Consider the following 20,684-nt stretch of genomic DNA (forward strand, 5'->3'; position numbering starts at 1 on the left):
CAAAACAATGAAACAATTCAACTTACTTAAAATGTGTCATTTTTGTGAACTCTAAAGAAAAAGAAAGTTCTATGTACTCATAAAAAACAAGCATAGCGTCAGTTCTGGCAGGTCACGTTAGTCAAGCTCGCATCAGTGACTCTCAGCTGATCCACGTCGACCTATAGGATAATATATAATATATATAAGCTCCTTCAGTATTATCAACAGCTATTGCGCTTCTCAGGAGCAAATTACACTCTCCTCTTGTTTCTCAGGAGTGAATTACCCTCCTACCTCCCCAGCTCCTCTCGTTTATCAGGAGTGAATTACCCTCCTCCATCCCCAGCTCCTCTCGTTTCTCAGGAGTGAATTACCCTCCTACCTCCCCAGCTCCTCTCGTTTCTCAGGAGTGAATTACCCTCCTCCCTCCCCAGCTCCTCTCGTTTCTCAGGAGCGAATTACCCTCCTCCATCCCCAGCTCCTCTCGTTTCTCAGGAGTGAATTACCCTCCTCCATCCCCATCTCCTCTCGTTTCTCAGGAGCGAATTACCCTCCTCCCTCCCCAGCTCCTCTCGTTTCTCAGGAGTGAATTACCCTCCTCCATCCCCATCTCCTCTCGTTTCTCAGGAGTGAATTACCCTCCTCCATCCCCATCTCCTCTCGTTTCTCAGGAGTGAATTACCCTCCTCCATCCCCAGCTCCTCTCGTTTCTCAGGAGTGAATTACCCTCCTCCATCCCCAGCTCCTCTCGTTTCTCAGGAGTGAATTACCCTCCTCCATCCCCATCTCCTCTTGTTTCTCAGGAGTGAATTACCCTCCTCCCTCCCCAGCTCCTCTCGTTTCTCAGGAGCGAATTACCCTCCTCCATCCCCATCTCCTCTCGTTTCTCAGGAGTGAATTACCCTCCTCCCTCCCCAGCTCCTCTCGTTTCTCAGGAGCGAATTACCCTCCTCCCTCCCCAGCTCCTCTCGTTTCTCAGGAGTGAATTACCCTCCTCCATCCCCAGCTCCTCTCGTTTCTCAGGAGTGAATTACCCTCCTCCCTCCCCAGCTCCTCTCGTTTCTCAGGAGTGAATTACCCTCCTCCATCCCCATCTCCTCTCGTTTCTCAGGAGTGAATTACCCTCCTCCATCCCCATCTCCTCTCGTTTCTCAGGAGTGAATTACCCTCCTCCATCCCCAGCTCCTCTCGTTTCTCAGGAGTGAATTACCCTCCTCCCTCCCCAGCTCCTCTCGTTTCTCAGGAGTGAATTACCCTCCTCCCTCCCCAGCTCCTCTCGTTTCTCAGGAGTGAATTACCCTCCTCCATCCCCATCTCCTCTTGTTTCTCAGGAGTGAATTACCCTCCTCCCTCCCCAGCTCCTCTCGTTTCTCAGGAGCGAATTACCCTCCTCCCTCCCCAGCTCCTCTCGTTTCTCAGGAGTGAATTACCCTCCTCCATCCCCAGCTCCTCTCGTTTCTCAGGAGTGAATTACCCTCCTCCCTCCCCAGCTCCTCTCGTTTCTCAGGAGTGAATTACCCTCCTCCATCCCCATCTCCTCTCGTTTCTCAGGAGTGAATTACCCTCCTCCATCCCCATCTCCTCTCGTTTCTCAGGAGTGAATTACCCTCCTCCATCCCCAGCTCCTCTCGTTTCTCAGGAGTGAATTACCCTCCTTTACCCCAGCTCCTCTCGTTTCTCAGGAGTGAATTACCCTCCTCCATCCCCAGCTCCTCTCGTTTCTCAGGAGTGAATTACCCTCCTCCATCCCCATCTCCTCTTGTTTCTCAGGAGTGAATTACCCTCCTCCCTCCCCAGCTCCTCTCGTTTCTCAGGAGTGAATTACCCTCCTCCCTCCCCAGCTCCTCTCGTTTCTCAGGAGTGAATTACCCTCCTCCATCCCCATCTCCTCTCGTTTCTCAGGAGCGAATTACCCTCCTCCATCCCCAGCTCCTCTCGTTTCTCAGGAGTGAATTACCCTCCTCCATCCCCAGCTCCTCTCGTTTCTCAGGAGTGAATTACCCTCCTCCATCCCCAGCTCCTCTCATTTCTCAGGAGCGAATTACCCTCCTCCATCCCCAGCTCCTCTCGTTTCTCAGGAGCGAATTACCCTCCTCCATCTCCAGCTCCTCTCGTTTCTCAGGAGTGAATTACCCTCCTCCATCCCCAGCTCCTCTCGTTTCTCAGGAGTGAATTACCCTCCTCCATCCCCAGCTCCTCTCGTTTCTCAGGAGCGAATTACCCTCCTCCCTCCCCATCTCCTCTCGTTTCTCAGGAGCGAATTACCCTCCTCCATCCCCAGCTCCTCTCGTTTCTCAGGAGCGAATTACCCTCCTCCATCCCCAGCTCCTCTCGTTTCTCAGGAGCGAATTACCCTCCTCCATCCCCAGCTCCTCTCGTTTCTCAGGAGTGAATTACCCTCCTCCATCCCCAGCTCCTCTCGTTTCTCAGGAGCGAATTACCCTCCTCCATCCCCAGCTCCTCTCGTTTCTCAGGAGTGAATTACCCTCCTCCATCCCCAGCTCCTCTCGTTTCTCAGGAGTGAATTACCCTCCTCCATCCCCAGCTCCTCTCGTTTCTCAGGAGCGAATTACCCTCCTCCATCCCCAGCTCCTCTCGTTTCTCAGGAGTGAATTACCCTCCTCCCTCCCCAGCTCCTCTCGTTTCTCAGGAGTGAATTACCCTCCTCCATGCCCATCTCCTCTCGTTTCTCAGGAGTGAATTACCCTCCTCCCTCCCCATCTCCTCTCGTTTCTCAGGAGTGAATTACCCTCCTCCCTCCCCAGCTCCTCTCGTTTCTCAGGAGCGAATTACCCTCCTCCATCCCCAGCCCCTCTCGTTTCTCAGGAGCGAATTACCCTCCTCCATCCCCAGCTCCTCTCGTTTCTCAGGAGCGAATTACCCTCCTCCATCCCCAGCTCCTCTCGTTTCTCAGGAGCGAATTACCCTCCTCCATCCCCAGCTCCTCTCGTTCAGGAGCGAATTACCCTCCTCCATCCCCAGCTCCTCTCGTTTCTCAGGAGTGAATTACCCTCCTCTCTCCCCAGTTCCTCTCGTTTCTCAGGAGTGAATTACCCTCCTCCCTCCCCAGCTCCTCTCGTTTCTCAGGAGCGAATTACCCTCCTCCATCCCCAGCTCCTCTCGTTTCTCAGGAGCGAATTACCCTCCTCCATCCCCAGCTCCTCTCGTTCAGGAGCGAATTACCCTCCTCCATCCCCAGCTCCTCTCGTTTCTCAGGAGCGAATTACCCTCCTCCATCCCCAGCTCCTCTCGTTTCTCAGGAGCGAATTACCCTCCTCCATCCCCAGCTCCTCTCGTTTCTCAGGAGCGAATTACCCTCCTCCATCCCCAGCTCCTCTCGTTTCTCAGGAGTGAATTACCCTCCTCCATCCCCAGCTCCTCTCGTTCAGGAGCGAATTACCCTCCTCCATCCCCAGCTCCTCTCGTTTCTCAGGAGCGAATTACCCTAAGATGGTGGTCCTGACAGAAGGTAATTTGATGGAACTAATTTGTATAATTTGAGTTGGCTCTACTCAAACCAATTAATTATTTTGAGCGTTAGGGTTTACAGTGGGACTCACTCGTAGAAAGCCGTGGCTCGCTGAAGCGTGTCTCTGACATCGGACGGAAGATCTCCGGGATCTTGAGCGCAGCCCCACTGACGCTGCTTTCCTTTGGCATGAAACACGTTCCCGATGTTATACAGAGCCCTGGCCTCGCCGACCTGCAACAACACATTCAGAACAGCAACTTTTCACTTCAACAGACCAGAATCAAACCTTTCTGACTCTGAAACCTCAGAAAAACATTCACTGTGGTTCCATATAAATAGAACTTAAGGGTTCTTGACTCCACTTAAAAAAAGACTTTATGCCAAAAAGGTTCTATATAAGCAGAAATGTCTTAGAAAATCCTGCTTTTAATGTTGTTTATATGTCTATGTATGTCTAGTATTTTCTGCTTAAAACTGCAGTGAACCAAAGACAGTTTTAAAAAACACGGTTTGAAATCGCTGGTGTTTCTGACGTCACACACTGCCTTGTAACCAATCAGATCAACGTGTGATCGTCAACCAGTGGATCTCTGAGTGAGTGCGTGGAGGCCGGGCTCATTTGCATATTCATAGAGCCGCGCATACTAAATGAGGCAAGGGTGTTGAGTTACATTCAAGATATTTTAAGGCAGGAAAAAGCATCTTTTGGTGATCAAAGATGAGTTTTAAGGGATACAATTATTGGCTAAAGGGAGACTTTAACTTTATCACTAGGAAAAGATTCAAGTATTATGCAATAATTGAGTTAAGCTCTTCAACGCAAAACTAAATTAATTAATTGAAATTAAATCCATAAAGTGGTGGGAACCTCTAAAAGGTTCTATATATGAAGCGCCTGACGGAACCTTTAAGGTTCCATATATAGAACTTTTTCTTAAGACTGTAGTAGACACTTTACAGTCGACATGAAATCAAAATTTTCACATTAACATTAAATTGGAAAAACGGCAGGCAAATGCTACATTATACCCTTGTGTGCTTAATTGTACACACTTGTACTTTACTTCAAATCTTAAAAGTGCATTTTAAACAAAAACTGTACTTTCAGATAATATAATATTAATGAAATTTAATTATTAAATTATAAATTTAAATGTAGTAAATTGCAACTTCATCATTAAAAATGTATTTAAATGCATGACATACAAGTTTCAATAGAAATGATGTTAAAGTATATTTCAGTTTGTGATTGTCAGTACATTCAGCAGGTCAATTTAGCAAAGACAATAGAAATTACATATAAAGATGTGCTGAAGTCCTACAGAAGGGGTTTCAAAAATCACTCCACAGTTCAGTTTTGGTCGAAAGCAACTACAGTATAAAACTATATATCTGCAGGTTGTTTGTTTATCAAATCCATCTATGTGCATAAGGACTGTCAAAATGTCTGAAAAGCTAAATTCAAATTTCTTTCTTAAATATTAGCAAAATTCGAATTATATAGGCAATACTTGATGTTAGAGGGGAAAAGTGCTGTATTATCTCCTATGCCCACAAGAGGGCGCTAGTGACCACAATAAGCAAATATAAACCAAATCAAGCATCACATCTTTTATTGAAATGAAATTCCCTTTTTAAAGTGCATTAACTTTTGAAACAATTGTTCTTAAATAAAATATAATTTCCTTAATGTGCATGCAAGGAAAATTAGGTTACAATAGTGCGTTAAACGGTGTTCGTGCATCAGTAACCTGAGAACACACATCAACACACATCGTAATGAACTACATGAACACACAACAGCACACTCACTTCTACTCACTATATCTACACATCATTCAAATACAGCAGGCGCTCATCTTGATGTGAGTGAGTGCGGAGCGCTTTCTGTTGACCGTGTTTCCAGCTGATGAAACACACACTCGCACACACACACTCGGCTTTGACCGATGTACAGGTTTGGTCAAGTGTGTCGTTGCACGATTTTTGCCTCCAACTGAGAGGGTTTTCGTCAGCAGGAAGAGCCTTTTCCCGCCATTGTTCACATTAACTTATCCAGTTCACATTGTGTGCTAACAACGATAAGCTAACAAAAACGGTAACACTTTACAATAAGGTTTATTAGTTAACATTAGTAATGAGTACTGGTGTTCTCACCTTGTCTCCTTGCTCTTGAGAAATATCCAGGTGTCTCTGACAGCACACGGCTGCTTCATCATACTGACCCAAAACCTTCAGAGTGTTTCCCAGATTCCCGCTGGCTTTCCCTTCTCCGATGCGATCCCCGATCGTCCTAGATTAAAATGCAACTCGGTTTATTTTCAATGCCGCATGAAACTGAAAGGTTAGTTTGACTCTACCAGTTGTTGGTCCTCACCGAGCGAGTGTGAGGTCGTGCCGATGGTACTCCAGCGCTTTCCCGTACTCCTTCAGGTAGAAGTATCCGTTTCCCAGCTGACTGTAGATGGCACTGAGGGTCTTCAGATCTTCGGTTCCCACCTGAACAGCAGCTTCGAAGAACGCTGTACCGCCTTTAAAATCTCCCGCTTTACACAGTCTCTCCCCCTCCAGCGCCAGCTCCAGACAAGAGGCTTCCATCCTGGAAAACACAGGGAACGTCACGTTCAGTGTTACATTTCAGTGTTACATTCTGTGTTACATTTGAGTGTTACATTTGAGTGTTACGTTCTGTGTTACGTTCTGTGTTACATCCTGTGTTACATTCTGTGTTACATTTGAGTGTTACATTCTGTGTTACATTTGAGTGTTACATTCTGTGTTACATTTGAGTGTTACATTCTGTGTTACATTTGAGTGTATTCTGTGTTACATTTGAGTGTTACGTTCTGTGTTACATTTGAGTGTTACGTTCTGTGTTACATTTGAGTGTATTCTGTGTTACATTTGAGTGTTACATTCTGTGTTACATTTGAGTGTTACGTTCTGTGTTACATTTGAGTGTTACGTTCTGTGTTACATTTGAGTGTATTCTGTGTTACATTTGAGTGTTACGTTCTGTGTTACATTTGAGTGTTACGTTCTGTGTTACATTTGAGTGTTACGTTCTGTGTTACATTTGAGTGTTACGTTCTGTGTTACATTTGAGTGTTACGTTCTGTGTTACATTTGAGTGTTACATTCTGTGTTACATTTGAGTGTTACATTCTGTGTTACATTTGAGTGTTACGTTCTGTGTTACATTTGAGTGTTACGTTCTGTGTTACATTTGAGTGTTACGTTCTGTGTTACATTTGAGTGTTACGTTCTGTGTTACATTTGAGTGTTACGTTCTGTGTTACATTTGAGTGTTACATTCTGTGTTACATTTGAGTGTTACATTTGAGTGTTGGATTCTGTGTTACATTTGAATGTTCTCAGAACGTTCTGAAACCAGTAGCAACATTTAAAAACGTTAGAGGAACATGTGACTGTGGGTTCAGTGAGTTTTGGCTGCTTTTGTGTCTGAGTGAGGAAAGAATTCAAGTAATTTGAAGGATGTTGTTGTTGAATGCATTTTGTGCCAAAGTGTGATAAAAGATCCAGAGTTTAACACACACAGGCTGCAGTCGTGATCACTGTGTGAAGAGTCTTAAAACAATGAGAAATTAATTCAAGTATTGAGAAACGTGTCCTAGAGATTGTAAAAAAAAAAAAAAAAAAAAAGTATCTTCTGCTCACCAAGGCTTTATTTGTTTGATAAAAAAAAAAAAAAGTGTATATATATATATATATATATATATATATATATATATATATATATATATATATATATATATATATATATTGTTAAATATTATGATAATTTAAAACAGCTGTTATTAAATAATTTTATTTTAAACTGTAATTTATTCCTGTGATCAAAGCTGAATTTATCATCATTACTCCAGTCTTCAGTGTCACATGATCCTCCAGAAATCAGTGTAATATGATGATCTGATGCTCAAGACACATTTATGATTATTATCAATGTTGGAAACAGTTGTGTACAATTAATGTTTTTCAGGATTCTTTGATGAATAGAAAGTTCTATTTAATTTATTTGAAATATAATATTTTGTAACATTAGAATTTAAAAATGTTACAAAATATTCTATTTCAGATAAATTATGTTCTTTTGAACTTTCTATTTATCAAAGAATCCTGAAAAATAAATTGTACACAACTGTTTTCAACATTGATAATAATCATAAATGTGTCTTGAGCATCAGATCATCATATTACACTGATTTCTGGAGGATCATGTGACACTGAAGACTGGAGTAATGATGATAAATTCAGCTTTGATCACAGGAATAAATTACACTTTATATATTCACATTATAATAATATTTCACAATATAACAGTTTTTTTCTTTTGTATTTTTAATCAAATAAATGCAGCCTTGCAGTCAGTCTTCTTTTAAAAACATTATAAATCTCACCGATCCCAAACTTTTGGCTGGCAGTGTGATATATATATATAGTCTGTCCTCAGTCAGGATAATTGTGAAAAAGGATTTTAATGATGAAATAGCCACATTTTTGGACAGTCTGTATTGCAAAGTCACATTTTGATTGGCACATCGGACACTGTGTCACGGAGAGTTCAGCTAGGCTAAAGGCATAATGAAATATTATTAAGATATATTAGTCAGATTATTTCACCGTTGTGTTGTTTGTCTCCGGATGCAGTTCAGGCTGTTATTCGGCTTAATATAATAAAACCACTGAAACTGAGAAACTAAGACTTATTCATATCTGGTGGTCTAAACGGTGTTTATTTCATGGATTTCAATATTTGTTTGATTGGTTATGTATTTTCTCACACTATAAAAGTTTCGAGGCTTGGAGTGTTTGCATTGTTTCGAACTTGCATTCTCATCACAGTTAAACACAGAACATATTTCCATCACGCTCTCGGAGACTCATTGGTCTGAGAGCGATTATATCTAACCATGCTTTGACAAGAGCTTCTTTTCCACTAATGTCTGAAGCGCTCATGGTTTTGGCTTGGCCGCTGTAGGCCGAGAGAGATTTATTCAGTTCTGCGGTCAGGGAAAAATGTTGGCCCCACATCCACCTCTGCTTTGTTTTATACTGGGAGACGTTTCTTTCCTCTCTGGAGCCAGAACCACCACAAGAGTTTCACATTTTTCTGAAACGATACGAGTGGTTTCTCAGATTCCTGCACCCGCACATCGGACATTAGTGCATTCATCTGACCAAGTCAAGAACATTAATATTTCACATCTCAGACCCTAAATATGAGCATCAGTAATAGAGAAGTCACCTTTATTTCTATAGCACTAAAACAGTACAAAGTGTTTTAAGTTAAACAGGAAAATCCATTATTATAAATTGAATTTCCGCTGTAAAGCAGATCAACTGACGACAACGGTGACGGGACCAATTTATGATTCAAATCAGTTCAATAACGGTGATAATATTCCAGAGTTAGTGTCATTATTCATTGTTCTCTACCATTGTAAATTAATATTACCGTATGAATTGACTTCTAAACCCCACTAAAGGTGATAAACACAGTGATGCATGACAGAGCAAATGATAAACTATAATATACATCTATATTGAGTTTGTGCACTGATTATAAAATTGATTACTGGATTATAAAAAGAAGCATCTGTAAACCCAGCTAAAAATATCTGTTCTACGTTCCCATTAAGTTCTGAAAACATTAGGCTATTAAATGTTTTGAAAAAGTTTTGTTTCGTGGTTATGCGAACATTCCATTTTATCATTCTTCAAACATTATGGAAACGTTACTTTTGAATGTTCTCTGAACATTCCGAAACAAGTCGTTACATTTAAAAAATGTTCCATGAACGATGTATAAATGACAAACCCAGTCTGGAGCCGCACGGGTATATCTGTGGCAATAGCAACTATACACTGTACGGGTCAAAATGATCCATTTTTCTTTTATGCCAAAAATCATGAGGATATTAAGATCATGTTCCATGAAGATATTTAGTAAATGTCCTACCGTAAATATATAAAACATGTATTTTTGTGAGTGAATGCGGCACAATCGTGAACATAAATGCACAACTTTAAAGGAGATTTTCTCAATGTTTACATTTTTTTGCTCCTCAGATTCCAGATTTTCAATAGTTGTGTCTCGACCAAATATTGTCCTATCCTAACAAACCACACATCAATGGAGAGATTATTTATTCAGCTTTATATGATGTATACATCTCAATGTACAAAAATGTACTCATACGACTGGTTTTGTGGTCCAGGGTCACAAATCATGTTTTTAGGGGTGCACCGATGTGAAACGTTTAGCCAATACCGATAACCGATATATTGTCCGATAAATCTAAATTCTAATTTTTACATAATTTTTGAGAGCCTGATTGCAAAAACAAAAGTCTCACCAATAAAACACATCTCCCAAGCACACAATAATAATGATGTTCTTATTATAACGTTCAGCCTACAGGACAGACTTGCACATGTTGCACTTTACTCTATTATCCTTGTCAATCATATTCCAAGCAATTCAAACCCGTGATGTTGAACAGTGCGCATCTGAAGCGTCTCCGCTGATAATCCAAACCATATAATCCATCATTTATCAGCTTTAATATATCAGACAGTTTCTCTTATCGGGTCGATAATGATAACCTTAAAAATGAACATGTACATATTGTGCAGAAATGTTTTTGTTCGAACGTTTTGAGAACATTTGAGTCCAGATAACTTTGAACAAATGTGACCCTGGACCACAAAACCAGTCATTAGGGTAAATGTTCTGAAAGTGAGATGTATACATCATATAAAGCTGGATAAATAATCTCTCCACTGATGTGTGGTGTGTTAGGATATGACAATATTTGGTCGAGACACAACTATTGAAAATCTGGAATCTGAGGAGCAAAAAAATGTAAACATTGAGAAAATCTCCTTTAAAGTTGTGCATTTATGTTCACGATTGTGCTGCATTCACTCACAAAAATACATGTTTTATATATTTACGGTAGGACATTTACTAAATATCTTCATGGAACATGATCTTAATATCCTCATGATTTTTGGCATAACAGAAAAATGGATCATTTTGACCCATACAGTGTATAGTTGCTATTGCCACAGATATACCCGTGCGGCTCCAGACTGGGTTAGCGGTCCAGGGTCACGAATGTTCTATTAACGTAACTAAGGTTTGTTGATAACTTAAAGTTAGCTAAGTCCTCATGTACCTGCCCTTTGGTTTGGAGCGTGTCTTCTCCACATACCCCCCGAGCTCCAGGTTCAGGGGTCCCAGCGTGACCTGAGGTCTGGGGCCGCGGTGAACCAGACGACACATGGCCATCTGCGCCCCGCTCAGAGGAAACGCTGCGGTCGACATCATCCACGGCTACACAACCCACAGTCCTCAGGCACAATGATGGAGGTTTTGTAGATTAAAACCGGACTGGTCACACATTCAATGCGCTTCAATATTTTGCCGTAACCAGAGCATCATCTTTCAAATGACATCTCGTGTTGATAACCAGAACAAGCCGATCGATCTCAGACTTGGACTCTCCAAAAGCACCATCAAGCTTCTCTGAGATCCCGGTTTTTGAGCATAAAACAACTTCTGGTTGACCTTTCCTCCTCAACTCCACATATCCATCAGGATCGCAGAAACGCATCCAGCATGAACACGCCGAGACTGAAACGCTGACCTCGAACGCTAAACCTCCTGAAGGACACAGCCAGATAATCCTGTCCCTGCTGACCCACTGAACTCAGTGCACACACACATACACACATCGTATCATCGATATCACTTTAAAGGCTTGATCCTGGACATTAATATGCACGCGTTTCCTGAGAAAATTAGATACTCTTACACTATATGAAAAAAATAAAACACTAAATGCGACTAATTTAAAGTCCCGCTGTTGAAAACCAAGTTTTTAATGTAGTTTATGTGTGTGTGTGGTGTTATTAATCTGCTTTAACACACATCATGTGTAAGTTCATAAGTCGACAGCATTGCTGAGTATTTTCTGCTTAAAACTGCAGTGAACCAAAGACAGTCTCAAACACACGGTTTGAAATCGCTGGTGTTTCTGACGTCACACACTACCTTGACCAATCAGATCAACGTGTGATCGTCCACCAGTGGATCTCTGAGTGAGTGAGTGAGTGAGTGGAGGCGGGACTCATTTGCATATTCATATAACCCCGCATACTAAATTAGGCGAGGGTGTCGAGTTACATTCAAGATATTGGGGGAAAAAAAACGTTTGAACGTCATTTTCGTGATCAAAGATGAGTTTTAAGGGATACATTTATTGACTACCTGAAGACTTTAACTAAATGTGACTAATTTAAAGCTTTTATTATTATTATAAGGTGAGTAGAACTGATCTGATGTTGATTATAGATGTCTATCACAAAACCACCAGGATATCTCTGATAATAGATGATAAAGAGAAAATGATAACTCACGTTTCTATAGAGCTTTTGTGGCATGACTGTGGTTTACAAATGGCACAAAAGTTAAAGATCAAACATATATACAACGGTTAGTTCCAGTCCTCGAATCTGATTGGCCAAACAGCCTTCCATCAGAACTGTGCATCACTCTCCTCGTCAGACTGTCGGGTTTACCACGGACTCGTTCTGCACATTACATCAGTAAAACATTAGTGAGTGAGTCATTGAATCATTCACTCAACTGATTTGTTCAAACACACTGATTCATTAAAGAACGTAACAAGCTGCACGAACGAGTCATTAACTCATTCACTCGACTGATTTGTTCAAACACACTGATTCATTAAAGAACGTAACAAGCTGCACGAACGAGTCATTAACTCATTCACTCGACTGATTTGTTCAAACACACTGATTCATTAAAGAACGTAACAAGCTGCACGAACGAGTCATTAAATCATTTACTCAACTGATTTGTTCAAACACACTGATTCATTAAAGAACGTAACAAGCTGCACGAACGAGTCATTAACTCATTTACTCAACTGATTTGTTCAAACACACTGATTCATTAAAGAACGTAACAAGCTGCACGAACGAGTCATTGAATCATTTACTCAACTGATTTGTTCAAACACACTGATTCATTAAAGAACGTAACAAGCTGCACGAACGAGTCATTAAATCATTCACTCGACTGATTTGTTCAAACACACTGATTCATTAAAGAACGTAACAAGCTGCACGAACGAGTCATTAAATCATTCACTCGACTGATTTGTTCAAACACACTGATTCATTAAAGAACGTAACAAGCTGCACGAACGAGTCATTAACTCATTTACTCAACTGATTTGTTCAAACACACTGATTCATTAAAGAACGTAACAAGCTGCACGAACGAGTCATTGAATCATTTACTCAACTGATTTGTTCAAACACACTGATTCATTAAAGAACGTAACAAGCTGCACGAACGAGTCATTAAATCATTCACTCGACTGATTTGTTCAAACACACTGATTCATCAAAGAACAAAACAAACAGCATGGATGAGTCATTGAATCATTTACTCAATAGATCTGGTCAAAACACTGATGCATGAATGAGTCATTTTACTCATTGATGACTAAAAAAAATCAGAATCATGTAAAATAAATACATTGAAATTAACTTCACTTGTCACTTGTTTATTGATCAAGCCAGTTTTGTGTGTGTGTGTGTGTGTGTGTGTGTGTGTGTGTGTGTGTGTGTGTGTGTGTGTGTGTGTGTGTGTGTGTGTGTGTGTGTGTGTGTGTGTGTGTGTGTGTGTGTGTGTGTGTGTGTGTGTGTGTGTGTGTGTGTGTGTGTGTGTGTGTGATACTGCTTTACCTGCAGACTTTGAAGTCTTGATATTGAGTGTGTGTGTGTGGGGGGGGGATGGGTGCACACACTGAGAGAATTAGCAGGCCATGCCGTGCAGGAAGTGTGTGTCTCAAAAAGGCCATCGTTTGCCCGACATGCACACGTTTGATCTCAGCAGCGTAAGTGTGTGTGAGACATCCGTCTAGTGTGCCACAACTCTCAGTTAAGTGAAAGGCCGAGATCCTGCATGAATATTTAACGCTTCACAACGAGTGTCTTCATCACACACTTACAGCATCAGATGCTCATGCAGGGTTGAGAAATCTAGCAGGCTATTTTGTGAATGTAAGTAAGTGTGTGATAAACTTGCTTGGGTTGATGTGTGTGATTAATCAGACACTGCCACACAGCTGCTCTTTCTAATGGTATCGTGGATTATTCGCTGGTTAATCCAGAACTATAGCTAATGAGACTAGGAACAACTATGATTAAAGTGGAGCAATTAGTTATTAGCCGAGTGCTGCATGAAATCACGGACACACTCGCCGACACACACACTCTCGCTGACACACACACACTCACCGACACACACACACACTCGCCGACACACACACACTCTCGACCACACTCTCGACGACACACTCGCCGACACACACACTCTCCCCGACACACACACTCGCCGACACACACACACACTCGCCGACACACTCGCCGACATACACACTCTCGCCGACACACACGCCGACACACCAGCCGACACACCCGCCGACACACTCACACACCAGCCGACACACCCGCCGACACACCCGCCGACACACCCGCCGACACACTCACACACTAGCCGACACACTCACACACTAGCCGACACACTCACACACCAGCTGACACACCAGCCGACACACTAGCCGACACACTCACACACCAGCCGACACACTAGCCGACACACTCACACACTAGCCGACACACTAGCCGACACACTCACACACTAGCCGACACACTCACACACCAGCTGACACACCAGCCGACACACTCACACACCAGCCGACACACCCGCCGACACACCCGCCGACACACCCGCCGACACACCCGCCGACACACCCGCCGACACACCCGCCGACACACCCGCCGACACACCCGCCGACACACCCGCCGACACACCCGCCGACACACCCGCCGACACACCCGCCGACACACTAGCCGACACACTCACACACTAGCCGACACACTCACACACTAGCCGACACACTCACACACCAGCTGACACACCAGCCGACACACTAGCCGACACACTCACACACTAGCCGACACACTCACACACCAGCTGACACACCAGCCGACACACTAGCCGACACACTCACACACTAGCCGACACACTCACACACCAGCTGACACACCAGCCGACACACCCGCCGACACACCCGCCGACACACCCGCCGACACACTCACACACTAGCCGACACACTCACACACTAGCCGACACACTCACACACCAGCTGACACACCAGCCGACACACTAGCCGACACACTCACACACCAGCCGACACACTAGCCGACACACTAGCCGACACACTCACACACTAGCCGACACACTCACACACCAGCTGACACACCAGCCGACACACTCACACACCAGCCGACACACCCGCCGACACACCCGCCGACACACCCGCCGACACACCCGCCGACACACCCGCCGACACACCCGCCGACACACCCGCCGACACACTAGCCGACACACTCACACACTAGCCGACACACTCACACACCCGCCGACACACTCACACACCAGCTGACACACCCGCCGACACACCCGCCGACACACCCGCCGACACACCCGCCGACACACCCGCCGACACACTCACACACCCGCCGACACACCCGCCGACACACCCGCCGACACACCCGCCGACACACCCGCCGACACACCTGCCGACACACTCACACACCCGCCGACACACCCGCCGACACACTCACACACCAGCTGACACACTAGCCGACACACTCACACACCAGCTGACACACTAGCCGACACACTCACACACCAGCCGACACACTAGCCGACACACCCGCCGACACACCCGCCGACACACTCACACACCAGCTGACACACTAGCCGACACACTCACACACCAGCTGACACACTAGCCGACACACTCACACACCAGCTGACACACTCGCTGACACACTCACACACCAGCCGACACACCCGCCGACACACCCGCCGACACACCAGCCGACACACTCACACACCCGCCGACACACTCGCTGACACACTCACACACCAGCCGACACACCCGCCGACACACCCGCCGACACACCCGCCGACACACCCGCCGACACACCCGCCGACACACCCGCCGACACACCCGCCGACACACCCGCCGACACACCCGCCGACACACTCACACACCCGCCGACACACCCGCCGACACACCCGCCGACACACCCGCCGACACACCCGCCGACACACCCGCCGACACACCCGCCGACACACCCGCCGACACACCCGCCGACACACCCGCCGACACACCCGCCGACACACTCACACACCCGCCGACACACCCGCCGACACACTCACACACCAGCCGACACACTAGCCGACACACTCACACACCAGCTGACACACTAGCCGACACACCCGCCGACACACCCGCCGACACACACACTCGCCGGCACACACACACTCGCCGGCACACACACTCGCCGGCACACACACTCGCCGGCACACACACTCGCCGGCACACACACTCGCCGGCACACACACTCGCCGGCACACACACTCGCCGGCACACACACTCGCCGGCACACACACTCGCCGGCACACCGGCCGACACACACACACACCAGCCGACACACTCACACACCAGCTGACACACTCACACACCAGCTGACACACTTGCCGACACACTCGCCGACACACTCGCCGACACTCTCACACACCAGCTGACACACTCGCTGACACACTCGCCCACACACCAGCTGACACACTCGCTGACACACTCGCTGACACTCACACACACTCGCTGACACACTCACTGACACACTCGCCCACACACCAGCTGACACACTCGCTGACACACTCGCTGACACACTCGCCGACACTCACACACACCAGCTGACACACTTGCCGACACACTCGCCCACACACTCGCCGGCACACTCGCCGACACACTCACACACACCAGCTGAATATGAGCTGCTGTTTACGATCACGTTTAAAAGCATTAGTTTGCAATTGCATTCTACAAACTATTAATGGAAGAAAGTTGAGGCAATATGTTTAATGTGCACATTTTCAGGATGCATTGAATACCAGGACTATGTTTAGTTGTAATTTAGTGATCAAATGTATAGCACTCTTATGGAAATATGATAATATATTGTAATTATTATTTAAATCATACTACTTTTCAAATTGTATTTCATAAACCAATATCTCAGGAAAACTTTATGTGGTTTCAAATCAAAATATGACTTTCTGTTTTGATTTCATACTGATATTTTGATATAAATTATTAAAATGATGCCAATTATTACTCTCATTATTACACGTTACCCCAAGAACACATTAATATGCAAATTAGATACGGTGTGTAGATACATTCTATTGAATGTGAAAATTAATTTATGGACATTTTACCCACATTTTGCATTAAGTAAAATGGTATATCAATTTATTCTGTTATATCTTTCATAACATAGTTGAGAATCATCTTCATACAAATTTTGCTTAAAAAAAATAAAAATGTATTGGTGAATGAAAAAAAACATTGTTTTTGCCTATACATGTAACTTCATGTAATTTTATTTATTTTATTAAACAACTGGGTCCTGTTGTTTTTTTAGGGTTTTTTTCATTTGTTTATTCTGCTCTAAACAATGTGATGACATGAAAAAATACTAAATTAAAAAGCATATGTAATATATGGATGTCAGGAGGGTATGGCGTGCCAGGCGCGGACGGGTGTCTCATTAAAAGAGCATTTGTTGAGCTCAGTGTAACGAGGTCATGTGTCCGCAGTGACATCATCAGAGCGTGTCACATGACCATCAGCGGCTCGCTCGATAGGTTTAGGGTTGCTTTCTGCACACTGTTGATTAACCCTGTTCCACTCGGCTGGAGAAGAGTTAAAAAGAGTCAAAGCTCCAGCGTGCTGGCCAAGTAAAATACCCAACCACAGCCGAGTCGGGCTGGAAAAAAGGGACTAAAGTAAAGAACAATAAATTCTGATTTACACTTCTAGTTTCCAAGTTTGCGTCACATTTAGTGCAATAAATTGGGAGGATTTTAAACTTTGTTCACAGTAAATGTATGTCTGGTCAAAAAGGACTGCACACAAATGGACAAATGTCATCCAATCAGAATTTAGGCACAGATATTGTTCCTCTGTTTTTTACAATTCATGCATTGAATAAAAACAATCTGAGGAGGGCTGTGTGTTGGGAAATTTGATGAAGAGCTGTGGAATATCTCGAAAACTGCAGTATTTTTCCTTTATTAGCTGAAAGTAACGGCATGGAGCGAATCACGAGTGAAAACGGGCAGAAATACAGTATTTGCGTGCGATCAACGTGCAAATTATGGGGAGTTTAATGTGTCTTCATGAATATGCATCTTTATATTTACTTGTAAACATGAGTAGGAGTGAGCGGGGAGAAAACTAACGTTGTAACACACATGGTTTAAAACTTTCCACACGTGAAACTGTATTTACTAGTTGCCATGTCAACACTATATCGAGAAAATGTTGACAATTTAAAAAAAAAAATTTGGAAGATATGACTGAACATTTATTTAAACAGCAAAAGTTTTAAATTTTTCATCTCTATTTTTGTTTATTTAAAATGAGAGAAATCTGATATTATTTGAATCTTATATCTGTAATTTAACAGTTGAGATAGTTCTTTAATGCTGACGCTGCGGGGCATGTTGTCACACTGCGTTACAATGAGCCCCTATTAGAACTATGATATTATATTCTATACTTTTATGAATTCTATTGAGAAACCATGAGAAAAAGGTGAATAAAGACAGAGTTAATGTATAGCCTAGTGTTTTGCTGTGTGTTTGTTGTCAAACTCAAAAATGACATTATTTTTATTTTATTTTTTTAATGACATTTCATATTTTAAAAAGTTAATTGTATTTTAATGAGAAAATATTTTTTGATTAGATCAGATAACATGTTAATCTGTCATATGGTCATGTTATCATGTATATGGGGCATGTTGTCACACTTCCATTCTTTTTTAGGGTAAATCAAAGAAAAATCACATAATTGTACTAGACATATGGGACATTATAAATACTCTGAACCCCAAGTAGGTTCACACAAACTGAGAAAGTCAGAAAGTGTTAGGTTGTACATTTCTACAGCTCTGACTTATTTTTAAAGGGCACCTATTATGACATTTAAAATGTTCCTAATGTTGTTTTGGGAGTCCCCAACAACAGTTTTACATGCATGCAATGACAAAAAACACTTTTGTTGTCGTATAATATGCATTTATTTTTACCTGATTTGCTCACCGACTCCCAAATGAATCGTTCAACGACTCGTTTTTCAAACCCCTCCTTTGCGCGACGCTAATCTGCGTTGATTGGTCCGATGACCCAGCAGTGTTTACAGAGATAATACTTATTTTTAACACGGAGTGCAATGATGCTTTTATCAATTCAATTGTGTTATAATAATGATTATAGTCCACTGCTTTATAGTTTGTAGTAAAAAACGAAAAATAAGATAAAGAATGTAATGTTATGTTAGCGAGCATAGCCCATGCAGAGTTCATATTGTAAAAGCACAATCAGTCTTTGTTTGCGTTAGCCCGATGCAGAAACATAACGTTTTTACAAAAAAAAAAATGTAGTTACGTTACTACGAGGTATTACTCTATTCTTTAGACAACTCCGAAAACAACGACAAACACTTCACATATCTCAATACAATTGTCATTGAAGACCTAGAAGCTAAACGGTGCTTACACAACAAACAAAATAATTGCATGCTACATAAAATATAAAAGCAAAAATTAATAATAACACTTACAGGTTGTGATACGGAGGAGGAAGCTGATGCAAATACACCTGGAACTGAACCTTCCTTCAATATCAGCCGGCTCGCGAATCCAAGTTTGATTGCATTTAAAAAGCAATCGTCTTCAAAATGACGCGAACAAAGCACAAGGCTCGGACTATACTTCTGTGGTATAGCTGTATATATGAATTGTAGCCACTTAGTCTTCAAATGCTCCTCCTTGGGCAGATGAAAAAAGTTTGCTTTTGAGCCGCACTTCAGAACACAGCGTCTCGTCGCCATGATGTTTTCCCTGCTGGCCTTGGAGCGCAATAAGTGGGCGGATCGTATTCAAATAACTTGACAAGTTGACGTCATCTAGTCAGAGAAAAAGCTTCGGTCTTCTAACGATTCATAAAAATGACTCAGAGTCGACTCTCACTTTTGAAAGACAATAACTTTATATACGGTGCACTTTCATATTTCAAACTTTGCAGGATGTTTTTGTTCACTTAGATCTATGTTACACACTACATGAAAGGTAAATTTCAAAATTCCATAATAGGTGCCCTTTAAGGTCATCTGGCCGCCAATAAAGTAGGTCACACCGCGACTGTTGAGACACACTAGAAAACCTCACTCACTCAAGAACATGCATTTATTGATGGACGGAGAGAGGACATAATGCAAGTGTATGAAATGCACATGTCAGTCAAGTTAGATATCAAATGAACTAGAACACATAAATATACTCGAAACACTAATACATTCTTTCTCTGGGAAACGGAAAGCCACAGAGCCGTCGGTCATGTCCTCGACTGAACCGTTCTGAAATAATTACTGCATAATGAAGTGATTTCAACTCCGAGATCTCGGATATAAATATTGCTTTGCGCCTCACATTGAAGTGGAGCCGTTTGTTTCTGCCGGTGTGAACCGTTTAACACAGGTACAGAGAGAGAAATATTAAAGCCAAGCTCAAATTAGGCCAGTGTGTCAGGAGGACCCGTGGGAAACACTCCATCACGTCTGCAAACCACAGCACGGCACGGACCCTTCCTGACAGCGGTACAGCAAACCTGAGATAACAACACCACCGAAGAACTACTTGTAGAATCACATTTAGGTAAATTGTAATGCTCTGTACAACTTACCTGTTATTATCAAGTCAAAATATAAACTTACTATTGAACATTCATTTGACATTTAATTGACACTTAACATTTAATTATTTAATTGATTTACTTTCACATAGAATTAAGTAACATCTACTTGCCTAAGTTAAGTGAATTTTACAAAATAAACGTTTTACTCCGACAATATAAGATTGAATTAAACCACAAATATGAATACATCACGTGACGTACACATGAGCGATGACATCAGAGAGAGAGATGACATCACGTGACGTACACATGAGTGATGACATCAGA

General features: G+C 43.0%; 1 protein-coding gene across 2 annotated transcripts in view; it reads right to left on the reverse strand.

The window, feature by feature from the left end:
• gpsm1b (G protein signaling modulator 1b) overlaps nt 1-20,684 on the reverse strand; it is a 49,967-nt gene that overhangs the window by 22,959 nt on the left and 6,324 nt on the right. Inside the window, exons 1-4 of one of the 2 annotated variants that reach the window (XM_079608783.1) lie at nt 10,660-11,119; nt 5,832-6,053; nt 5,612-5,747; nt 3,543-3,685 (exon numbers count right to left, since the gene is read on the reverse strand). In XM_079608783.1, the coding sequence (XP_079464909.1) occupies nt 3,543-3,685; nt 5,612-5,747; nt 5,832-6,053; nt 10,660-10,811 (653 nt within the window). In that variant the 5' untranslated portion in view covers nt 10,812-11,119. Of the gene's footprint in view, nt 1-3,542; nt 3,686-5,611; nt 5,748-5,831; nt 6,054-10,659; nt 11,120-20,684 lie in introns of those variants that run through there. The other variant, XM_079608784.1, reaches the window with a different exon arrangement.

The sequence above is a fragment of the Phoxinus phoxinus genome (assembly GCF_949152265.1).
Source record: "Phoxinus phoxinus genome assembly, chromosome: 3".
In the NCBI taxonomy this organism is placed as follows: domain Eukaryota; kingdom Metazoa; phylum Chordata; class Actinopteri; order Cypriniformes; family Leuciscidae; genus Phoxinus; species Phoxinus phoxinus.